At 35.9% G+C, this 12255-nt stretch overlaps 1 protein-coding gene across 5 annotated transcripts in view; it reads right to left on the reverse strand.

Annotated features, from left to right (window-relative positions):
* G3BP2 (G3BP stress granule assembly factor 2) overlaps nt 1-12255 on the reverse strand; it is an 87005-nt gene that overhangs the window by 12150 nt on the left and 62600 nt on the right. For all 5 annotated transcript variants that reach the window (XM_049105042.1, XM_035709514.2, XM_049105043.1 and 2 more), the window contains 4 exons: nt 5893-6011; nt 2559-2640; nt 1599-1772; nt 460-550 (listed from right to left, as the gene is read on the reverse strand). In XM_049105042.1, the coding sequence (XP_048960999.1) occupies nt 460-550; nt 1599-1772; nt 2559-2640; nt 5893-5987 (442 nt within the window). In that variant the 5' untranslated portion in view covers nt 5988-6011. The remainder of the gene's footprint in view (nt 1-459; nt 551-1598; nt 1773-2558; nt 2641-5892; nt 6012-12255) is intronic.

Genomic DNA, 12255 nt, shown 5'->3' on the forward strand with positions numbered 1-12255 from the left:
GTCCCATCTATTCAATAGTATAATAAAACCAAATATACATATAGTAAATAATTATGATATAGCCAAAAAATTGACAGTTAACAAAGATATATTAAGTGGAAAAAAGCTTTGAACCACCACAATTCCATTTTTACAAAAATATATATTGCTAAGGATATGACTCAACAAAATTCTTGATTATATATAAAGGATAAGAATGAAATTTGGTTTACTTTCTATGTCTGATTTTTATATAATTTCATACAATGAACACATTTCTTTTTAACAAAAGGAAGAAAAGGGGGCTTGACTCAGTTACAATAGCAGTAAATTTCTTGAAGTTTCATACTTTTTTTTTTTAAGTTTCATACTTAAAATAAATAAATAAATAAATAAATAAGTAAATAAATAAATAAATAAAGTTTCATACTTTTCATGCCCTTAACGAGTACCAATAGAAGCCGCCTATCTTAACCTCACCTTCATCAAGTTCTGGTTCAGAATCACCAAACACTTCATCTTCATAACGAAACATATCATTATGAACATAAAACTTATTTGGAACAGATCCCTACAGGAAAATGAAATCCAAATATTCCATTAAATACACGCAAACGTGACAATGAATAAAAAGAACAAATTACATGGCACATGCAAAATCTTTTTTTTTTTTTTTAATTTTGTTTATTCGTGAGAGAGAGAGAGAGAGAGACAGAGGCAGGCAGAGGGAAACCAGGCTCAGCACTGAGCAGAGAGCCCAATTGGGGCTCAATCCCAGGACTCTGGGATCAGGATCTAAGCCAAAGGCAGATGCTTAATGACTGAGCTACCCAGATACCCGCAATATCTATTTTAACACTATATAATGTAGACTACATATAATTTTCTAGAATAGAACATGCTATATTAATATAAAGTATACTGTAGACCATTCAAATACTGGAACTCAAGAAACGGCTACTCAACAGAGAACCAAGACTGATTAACAAATGATACATTGCCATTTTAACATAGAAATTACTAAGTAAGATTTTATATTATTCCTGTAATCTTAGTCATCTATTGTTATTTGTATCAATAGACTTTTACTTCTAAATAGGCAAAGTGAAAAGAAATTAAAAAGATAGGCAAAGTGTATACACACACACAAAGCTCAAATAAATTACAGTTGACCCTTGAACAACACAAGTTTGAACTGCATGACTCCACTTACACATGATTTTTTTCTGAGAGTTACTGTAAATGTATTTTTTTATGTAATATTTTTCTTTCTCTAGCCTACTTTATTGTAAGAATACAATGTAGAATTATAGAATACATATAAACTATATAATATGTATTAAATGACTATTTATACAATCAGTATGGTTTCTGGTCAATGATAGGCAATCAGTAGAGTTAAATTTTTGAAAAGCCAGAAGTTGTATGTAGATTTTCAACTGCACAGGAGGCTAGTGCTCCTAATCCCTGCGTTGCTCAAGGGTCAAATGTTTATCAATAGGTCCAATATCAATTTCTCAAATTTAGCTACATGCATAACCTGAAGAAACTCTGGACACTTCAAGAAACGAATAACCAAAAAATCATACAAATGAAAATCAAGTGAAATGAAAACTTACTTCAGGAGCCAGAACAAAAGTTTGCATAAACTTCCTCTCTGGCTGTCCACTATTAGATAGCAAACCCATGACCTGGACAACTACTCCATCACTCAAGGTTGCATGAGCATCCACATGACGAATTTTAGTATGACATTCACTGAAGTTCAGAGATAATACTTTGTGGTGTATATCCTTTAAAAGGAAAAAAAGGAAGGAGGAAATACAAACTGTTATGATACTTCATTACTTATTACTATAGACTTTGATTACCTCACAACTCTAAAATTTAACTATGTAATCTTTCTACCTCACTTGAATTTTTTCCCACCATAATACCTTATTGCCAGGTTGATATTCTAAACCAACATTTTCAACATGTTACAGTTCGACATTAAGAGATCACCACGGCTACCCCATATTAAGCAGTAATAAGGGCTTTGTATAGCTCTCTCCCGCTATTGTATTAAGTTTTTAATCATTCACACAACTGTGCTGACTACTCTTTGACCTCACAGCTGATTTTACTTTATTGGGTTTGCTGGTGCCATTTCTTCTACTTTTAATTTCCTCTTGTATGGTAAAGCCAAATTCTATAATTCACCATCTAGCTAAAGTCCCACATCCTCTGTAATGTCATAAGGCACTTATGCTTCTGTGCATTCTTGTAACATATGGTTTAGCCTACATCTGTATAAATTTACTACACTGTCCTCAATTGTTTCCTATATAAAATACATCAAAGATAGATAATATCCCATCTTCTTCTTTGTATCCAACCCAGTTTAACACCTTGTTTCAAACACAATGGATACATTATAAGGACTGAAAGCTCATTTAACAATTATTGTAACATAAATTCTAGTTACAAGCAATGATCACATTCAGGAAGAAATCCAGGAGCACAAAAAGGCTACTTTCAATTATCTTAACACACAAAAAAAGAAAAAAATCTAAAATGTATAGGAAATTGATACTTACATTTTGGCCATAAACAGCCTCCTGGGGCTTTCCACTAGCATCTACTCCACCATGAACATAGGAAGAATTCCTGCCATAAAACCTATAAAGCCAATAACTGATTAACATTCAATATCAAGAGAAGCCTAAGAAACAGTAAAGTTCTGGTACAAAAAGACCTAGTTTGCATGTGTGGCTCTGTCACTCAATAGTTATATAATATTGATAAAGTTACTTATGGTCCTTAAATTCCATTTCCTTGGTTATCAAACAAAACAGTTACTGCATAGGGTTATTCTAAGAATTAAATGAGTAATGAGAGAATTCTTAATGTGCCTGGCACACTGAAAATAATCACTTGCAATTCTCTTCTGATTCCTATCACACCTACTTTTTGAAGTGGAAGAATGAGATTCAAAATACATTCTAAATACTGATGCTGTAGTAATTGATCAGTTTTTCTCTTTAGATAAGAGTTACTTAGATTTGTTCGGGAACCAGATGCTCTTTAACTTTTTATTCAAAATTCCAAGTGATTACTAATTCCAAAAACTTAAAGCAGTTTATTTAGATTTACAGTAATTGAAATAATTGAGACCAAATAAAATCTACATTATTTCAGTATTTAATATCTCATTAATATTTTATACTGCTCTTAAGTACATGATTCTCTGGCATTATCTAAAACAATTAGGGATGTCTGGGTGGCTCAGGAAGTTGAGCATCTGCCTTTAGCTCAGGGCATGATCCCTGGGTCCCAGGATCGAGTCCCACATTGGGCGCCCTGCAAAGAGCCTGCTTCTCTCTCTGCCTGTGTCTCTGCCTCTCTCTCTAATGAATAAATAAATAAATAATTTAAAAAATAATAATAACAGGGCAGCTCAGGTGGCTCAGTGGTTTAGCGCTGCCTTCGGTCCAGGGCGTGATCCTGGAGACCCGGGATCGAGTCCCACGTCGGGCTCCCTGCATGGAGCCTGCTTCTTTCTCTGCCTGTGTCTCTGCCCCCCACCCCCTCTCTCTGTGTTCTCTATGAATAAATAAATAAAATTAAAAAAAATAATAATAATAAATTAAGGGCAGCTCCAGTGGCCCAGAGGTCCAGCGCCGCCTTCGGCCCAGGTTGGGATCCTAGGGACTTGGGATCGAGTCCCACGCTGGGCTCCCTGCATGGAGCCAGCTTCTCCCTGTGCCTCTCTCTCTAGGTCTCTCATGAATAAATAAATAAATAATCTTAAAAAAAAATCTTAAATAAATAAATAAAACAATTAGAACTCCTATCTTTCTAATTAGGATTATCAAACATGCAAAGTTAATTTTTTCATAAAGAGAACTCAGCTCCTATTGTGAACGAAACATAAAAGACTTCCTCTGTGCCAACCAATGTTCTCAGAGCATTATATGTATTAATTTATTTACCCCTCCCCTAATAACATCATGAAATAAGCACTATTATGTAAATGAGCAAACTGAGCTTCAGAAGAGATTAATTTACCAAGGGCAGTAGCTAAGACACGAACCCAGACAGTCTGGCTACGGAGTCCATGTTTCTAACTACTACCTGTGTTTTTTAAGTTTACACTATTTTCTCGCATGTACCACTGGCAAACATGTAAACTTCTATTATTTTTCTGGAGGACAATTTGGCTGTTAAGTGTAAAAAAAAGCCTTAGAAATGATTATACCTTTAACAATTCTACTTCTGGGAACTTAAGAAACGTCCACAAAGATGTATGTGTAAGGATTCTGATCATAGTTTGTTAACAAGTGAAAAATTACAGACTAATTTTCATTAATAGGTAGATTGGTTACATAAGCTAAGTATAAAACAGAAGTTTATGGGGGAGACTGGGCAGCTCAGTTGATTAAGATTAAGCATCTGCCTTTGGCTCAGGTCATGATCCCAGGGTCCCTGAGATCAAACTTAGCATCAGCATCATTATCAGGCTCCTTGCTCATTGGGGATTTCTGCTTTTTCCTCACCCTCTGCCCCTCCTCTCTGCTTGTTCTCTCCCTCTCTCAAATGAATTAATCTTAAAAAAAAAAAAAAAAAAAAAAAGTTTATGAGGTTATTTTGAAATAATGGTGGAGAGCCTGTCACTACAAAAACAGAACAAAACCTCCCTGTTTAAAAAACAAACGATGCTAATACCTATATTATATAAAGACTAAATTTCAGACAAGGAAAGGCCCTATTCCTTTCTTCCCTCCCCAAACTCCTTTATATACACTGTCAACAAGACTATCTTTTATTTCTATAATTCAAAAAATGTATAGTTATTCACTTTTTGGAACTTTTTTTGAGGAGGGGGATTTGTTACAGGAAAATACCTTATGGAATTAATAGAAGACACTGCAAAATCTAACTTTAGAATGCCCAGAATACTTATAAAGAGGACCTAGCTAAAAGAACCTAAGTCCTTTTAACAGCTCTTCCCATATGAAGTGGCAATGATTTATCCCTTAACTCATGTGGCTGGTGTTTTCAACAACAAATGCATGTGAAATCTAATTCTTAAAAAGTCTCACGTATCTTCCACCTGCTAAAATACACAGGAAGAACAAAAATTATAAATACTACTCATAGTATCAATTTGACCTCAACTTCTGGAAAAAATAAGCTTACATATGTCCAACTACTGCCAAAATAGTATACAAGGCTCCTACTGCTGTTTTACCAATGAATACTATTTTACAGATCAATCAGAAGAAAATTTTGCAATGACTTAAATGACTATTTTTAATACTGCTATAAGGAACTTAAAAAAAGACAACTTATGACTGTGATTTCAAATTGCAGACTAGAAGCCATTAGTTGTCAAGCCCAAGGTTTATTTAAATGAAATACAAAATACTGAAGGATATAATTCTGTACGTGTACACAGACATGAATGTGTTATATTAACAGGATATAATATGAAGCATTTTTCCTACCATGGATTTCTTTCTTTCTTTTTTTTAAAGTAGGCTCCACACCCAGCATGGAGCTCCAAACAGGGCTTGAACTCATGACCCTGAGATCAAGAGCCAGACACTTAACTGACTGGGCTACCCAGTCACTCACTGATTTCATTTTTTTTTTTTAATTCATGTTGCATGACTGAAATTTTATTTTATTTTTTTTAATAATAAATTTATTTTTTATTGGTGTTCAATGATTTCATTTTTAAAAAAACTTGGGGAAAAATGGTTTTAGCCATTAGACAGTTAAAATATTGGCTATGAAAAAAAATAAAAATAAAAAATATTGGTTATGGTTTGCAAAGAAACAATCAGAACATGAATAGGAAAGACAAAATATATGTTTTCAAGAAAACAAAACTAAATAAAAATACTAAATAACCCATTTAGAACTTACCTGTGTAAATATTCTGGAGCTTTATTCAGCAAAGTATAATATTGCCTCACAAACTCCCGCCCTACAAGCAGCGGACTGGGCTTCTCCATAACCATTTCTTTGCTGCACAATGTCAAATGCTAAGGGAGCAAACACAAGAATGATAAACCCTCAGGAAGTAAATTTCCTTAGCCATACAAACAGGAATAAAGCAAAGTAATACATTAAAAAGCAATTTACAACAAAATAATAAATTCCCAACAACTATTGGTAACTTCCAACATCTGCAGTGTCTCTTTGTCTCTATTCCTCAAGAGAGGTGTGGGGGGTAGGCGAGGTGCAGCAGTTCTTTTTCTTATTCCCAAGAAATTACAGTGCTGCCTCACAATATGAACACCATGACCAAGTCTCTTCTATTCACAGTACCTTTTTCCTTTGGAGACTATAATTGATGTCCTTGGATTCTAATGGCTTATTTTTGGAACTTAGGCAGAGGGTACAAGTCAGGACACCTAGCGACTACACTTATTATTGGAAACTACTAACTTGTATCTTTTTTGTAATTCTCCTTAAAATTATTTCACGGTTTTCAAAATGATAAAAATTACCATTAAAAATCAGCAATAGCTTGAGTACTCAGAGAATAGTATTTTTTACACTTGGTATATGTCCAATATTTCTTTCCATTAACTAAATAAGCATCTAACTACATTGCCAGGTGCTCTTTAATAAAGGGGACAACCTGGTGAACAAGATTAAGACTTTAGCTCTCAAGAAGTTTATAACCAGTCATGGATTATAAACAAGTACATACAAAATAGATCAGGTTAGGTGCTATGATAAAGTACTGCTAAGCCAAAATCTCAAAGGTAAGGTCAAGAAAAACAAAGGCAGGGGGAGGGAGGGTCTATGCTGACAGGGAGGAGGCTTAAAAAAACACAAAATACACAAACACAAGCATTTAAAGTAAATGGCTTAAATATGGTTATAGCCCCTAGAACAGTCAAAATTGTAACATTAGGAAATGGAACGGGGGGTGGGGAGAGAGTTAAATATTACTTGTTTATATATATTTATAATCAAGTATCCTTTCCTATTACACTTAAAAGTACTAAAAAAAAAAAAAAAATCCACAGTATCTATGTGTATTTACTGGGCAAATTGGGATACACTTTTAAAATTCCTGCTTAACAAATAAATCTCAATGTAGGTGTCTCTCTCTCTCTCTTTTTAAAGAGGGAAGGCAGAGGGTGACAGGGAGAAAGAATACTAAACAGGCTTCATGCCCAGCCCAGAGCACAACATAGGGCTTGATCTCACAACCCTGAGATCATGACCTGAGCCAAAATCAAGAGTGGGATGCTTAACCAACTGAGTCACCCAGGTGCCCCTAGGTTTCCTTTAAACAAAAACGTTTACACCCAAATAGAACCTGCAATAATCATTACAATTGTAATGATGTTTTTAAATAAAAATCATTTGGGGCGCGTGGGTGGCTCAGTCAAGTTAAGTGCTTGACTTCAGCTCAGGTCATGATTTCAGGGTCCTGGAATGGACTCCCAAATTGGGCTCTGCACTCAGCAGAGAGTCTGTCCCCCTCCCTCTGTCCCCATCCCCACTCATGCTCTTTCTCTCTCATATAAATAAATAAACCATGGCAAGAGCCTTCAGGCAAAACTGTGGCTCTATACAATCCCACTGACTCCCAATTCAACTTTTACATAATTCTCTATTAGGTTTTCTCTCCTTTTATAACTGTCCTGAAACAGTATACAAACCCCACAAATCTGTTTAAAATTCTAAATAATGCCTCAATGCTTTCAAAAATGGTTAATTCAGGGATCCCTGGGTGGCGCAGCGGTTTGGCGCCTGCATTTGGCCCAGGGCGCGATCCTGGAGACCCGGGATCGAATCCCACATCAGGCTCCCAGTGCATGGAGCCTGCTTCTCCCTCCGCCTGTGTCTCTGCCTCTCTCTCTCTGTGACTATCATAAATAAATAAAAATTAAAAAAAAAAAAAAAAGGTTAATTCAGTGCTTCCAGTGGCAGGGTCTAGGGATGAGACAGTGGCAAGAAGCCCTTGAAGTAGTTCAAGGAGATGGAAGAGAAAGATAAGGCTTTTCAGAAGAAATAAAGAAGTTAGAGGAGCTAAGGTGAAAGCTATGAGGAAGGGTCTCCTGGCCACAGGTGGAATAGAGAAATCTGGCAAAAAGTAAGCAGTTCCTTGTGTCTCCATCAGATGTGACCCTAACCTTTCCTTCCTGTTTAAAACACCTAGATTCTCTGCCATAACATGTTGCTACCTATAGCTAGAATGAAGCAGGTCTACTAGGGTCTGCTGTACACTTAAGAATGAACTTTGAGGGATCCCTGGGTGGCGCAGCAGTTTGGCGCCTGCCTTTGGCCCAGGGCGCAATCCTGGAGACCCGGGATCGAATCCCACATCGGGCTCCCGGTGCATGGAGCCTGCTTCTCCCTCTGCCTGTGTCTCTGCCTCTCTCTCTCTCTGTAACTATCATAAATAAATAAAAATTTAAAAAAATTAAAAAAAAATGAACTTTGAAAAAGGAAAAAACAAAGCAAGGTTTTTGAGGTCAGAGTAAACCCAGCCTAGAATCCTGCCAGTCTGCTCTTCAATCTTTGCTATACATTGAATTCTGTACCATCCACAATCAAACAACTTTAAAAAAAAAAAAAAAAGAAAAATTAATTCACAAAGCAGAATCACAGTGTCATTTCAGGTGCCATCAGTTTCCCCCCAAACCTAAAAAATTCCAATAAGGATTAAATCCTAATGTATAAAAGAATTCATTTGCTACATGTAAAGTAACAAAGCTAATCAACATAGATTTTTACTTTGAATGATGGGAAAGTGTAAAGAATAGTAGACTTATCTAGTATTAATTTTATAAAATAATGAAAATGTGAAAATTAATACATATTTTAATGCTATAACTGATGCTAAAATACTACTAAGACATGGGAAGATACTAACTTACCCTCTAAGTGAAACAGCTATGTAACAAAATAGTTCTGTTCAAATGGTGAATAATAGAAATGCTATTAGGGACCGTTTATGGATTTGTAGAGTCCGATGTTTTTCTTTTTTCTCCTCCGTATCTCCAGATTTTCTACAATGACACTTTGTCATTCATCCCAAATCTTCCATCACATTTACAAAGGATATATTTACCTACTATTTTTTGTCACATACATATAACCAAAGTAAAAAAAAAAAAAAAAAAGGTGCTGAATACCTGTATCAATATCAAAGAAAGGTCAAAATAACTGAAGAGTATTTTTACCAGGTTGAGAGGCTTTCAAATGCCCACCATCTATAATATATACAACCACCAAAGCATGACAGTCATATCATCAATACAGAGAGACAGACAAGGGAGACACACAGTAAAGGCAACTTTCATGAGATTATTATTCAATAAATTAATTATTCAAAGGAGTTAACTTGAAAAGTGAACCTCAAATGGTGAATGAGGTAAGGCAATGCTAATCTAGTAAAAGCCTAAACAAAGAGCTATACAGAGGCTAGGCAGAGTCTACTTTAAGGTTCAGGGAGGCTTCCACAGGGAATAATAAATGAAATGAAGAAGTTACTCAGAGAATGGTGCTTCGATTTATACTGACTTAAATATAACTTACAAAGCAGTTACTTCTTCACTATAATTCTGGCTTAAAGTGAGTCAGAATTTAGTAGGCTAGGGGCACCTGGGCGGCTCATTTGGTTAAGTGTCTGTCGTCTTCAGCTCAGGTCATGATCCCAAGTCCTGGGATCTGAGCCTGGTGTCCGGCTCCTAGCTCAGTGGGGAGTCTGCTTCTCCCTCTCCTTCTAGCTCTCTCCCCTGCTCTCATACTCTCTCTCCATCCGAAATGAATTTTTTTAAAAATCATAAAAAAAAAAAAGAAAAAAAATTTAGTGGGCTAAAATATAATTGGTGGAAATAAACCGTATCAACCAGAAAATAAAGGTTTTAGAGACAAAAACAAAACAAAAAAAATCCTCACTGATTTATCTATTAATGGCACACTAATTTATTTGTTCTACACAAACTACCATCTTGCCCATCTTCCCATTTCTCCCCTAGAGTAGGAAAATTTACAGTGCAATACATAAGGTATGCATCAAAGAAGCATTAGGGATAAATTATAGATAAACCAGCAACAGGTATTTTGGGTACTTATAGGAAATTAAGACCTGGAAAATTGAGTAATATGATATTTGTGTTTATAATTCACACACAGCCAATGTACACAAGATTCTGGTCAAGAGGTGGGCTCCTAGATGTCTTGGGCTCAGGTCATGATCCTAGGGTCCTGGGTTCAAGCCCCATATGTATCAGGCTCCGGCTTCCTCTGTCCCTATCCCTGCTTGTGCGCTCTGTCAAATAAATAAATAAAATCTTTAAAAAAAATAAAGAATCTGGCCAAGAGGAAAAACAAAAGAGACAAACTACACATTCAGAATAAATGTGATTACCAGAACAATTGTGCTCTTTTTATTATTCAGTAAAGTACCCAACTCTTAGGTAAGAAATTTCTAGGATTTGGGTTCTTCCATTTCCTAATTCCTTTAAAATTTTTTTTTTTTTTACTTATTTGAGAGAGAGAGAAAGCGTGAACAGAAGGAGGGGCAAAGGGAGAAAAAGGCTCCCCACTGCATAGGGAGCTGGATGCAGGGCTTGATCCTAGGACCCTGGGATCATGACCTGAGCAGAAGGCAGATACTTAAACCAACTGAGCCACCCAGGTACCCCCCAATTCTTTTTAAAAACCCTCTGAAACATGAGACTGAGAAAAAAATTTTTAACTATTTAAGGCCATGAAAAAGTTATGATCTTCCCAGGCACCCCCCAATTCTTTTAAAAAAGTTATCAGAAGGGTAGACCTAAACTGGGTGGCTCAGCGGTTTAGTGCCGCCTTCAGCCCACAGTGTGATCCTGGAGACCAGGGAACCAGTCCCACATCAGGCTCCCAGCATGGAGCCTGCTTCTCTGTCTCTCGTGAATAAATAAAATCTAAAAAAAAAAAAAGTTATCAGAAAAACCCTCTGAAACATGAGACTGAGAAAAAAAATTTTTTTTTTTTTGAAAAAATTTTTTTAACTATTTAAAGGCCATGAAAAGTTATGATCTTTTTGGATCTTAATTTCCTCATTTGCAAACTGAGATGTGATCTGTGATCAAACCTACAAGACTATATACATACAGTTCAACAAAGACAGCCAAGATTAAAGGATACTATGTACAAAAAGAATCTTCTTCAGCTGGTTGTTAGCCTCTAGCACCTTCAAAGATAAGAGCAATTATAATCTAACATCTTTTTAGATAAAGTAAAATTACATGAATTAAACCCTACTTTTCCCATGAACACCTGAAACTGTGGAGATTTGTCAAACTGGTATGCACAACTGTAAAATTTAGTTTTCTTTCAATTAAAAACAATTGGTCTTTTTTATTAATCCAGATACCCACATGATTAGTCTGGTTTCCCCATTTAATGACTTCAGAGATCATCATTCATTCTACTTTCCACCTTTATCCCACATAGAATTCCCGTGTATCTTTATCAACATCCTTTTATTCATTCTTGTTTCTCAAAATGCTTCCTCTCCATTTGCCTAGACTTAATTTCCTGAAGCATACTGTCTTCAGCTTTCACGGGAAATCATTTACCACTATCTTTTCTGAATCTCCTAAATACCATTGAGAGGGAAGTGGAGAGAAAGAAAGGTAAGTCACATTGGGCTTCGTCTTTACAATATACTTCGATTTCTTCAACTTCAAGATAACTTAAAACTCAGTTATCAACCAAAAGAATTTTTGGTTTCTTCCTGAACTAAAACTTAAATACTTAGGTTTTTTTTGTTTACTTTTGGGTTAAAAGTAAGTTTGGTGAATCACTAACTAGTATAATGGAGCTGCCCACAAAGCAATCTCAGGCTACCGTATAGATGTAATGTTGAAAATGAGCTGACAATTCCACTTTGTACAACTTAAATAATGGTTGAACATTAATAAATGCAAATTACAAAAAGGTAGATTTAGGTTCAACATAATGCAAAAATATCCAGATTAGAGCTACTTCATAGCCAGGCAGTCACTGTAGGTATTTATTCCAGAGATCTACCGAACAATTTAGCAGAATTATAGTAAAATAGTAAAATAGTCCATGTCTAGCAATGTTAGATTAGGTTGTTCCAACACTAGGAGTCTAAGTCTATTAAACAAGAACTAGGGATCCCTGGGTGGCGCAGCGGTTTGGCGCCTGCCTTTGGCCCAGGGCGCGATCCTGGAGACCCTGGATCGAATCCCACGTTGGGCTCCCGGTGCATGGAGCCTGCTTCTCCCTCTGCCTGTCTCTGCCTCT

The sequence above is a fragment of the Canis lupus genome, chromosome 32 (genome assembly GCF_003254725.2).
Source record: "Canis lupus dingo isolate Sandy chromosome 32, ASM325472v2, whole genome shotgun sequence".
Classification (NCBI taxonomy): domain Eukaryota; kingdom Metazoa; phylum Chordata; class Mammalia; order Carnivora; family Canidae; genus Canis; species Canis lupus.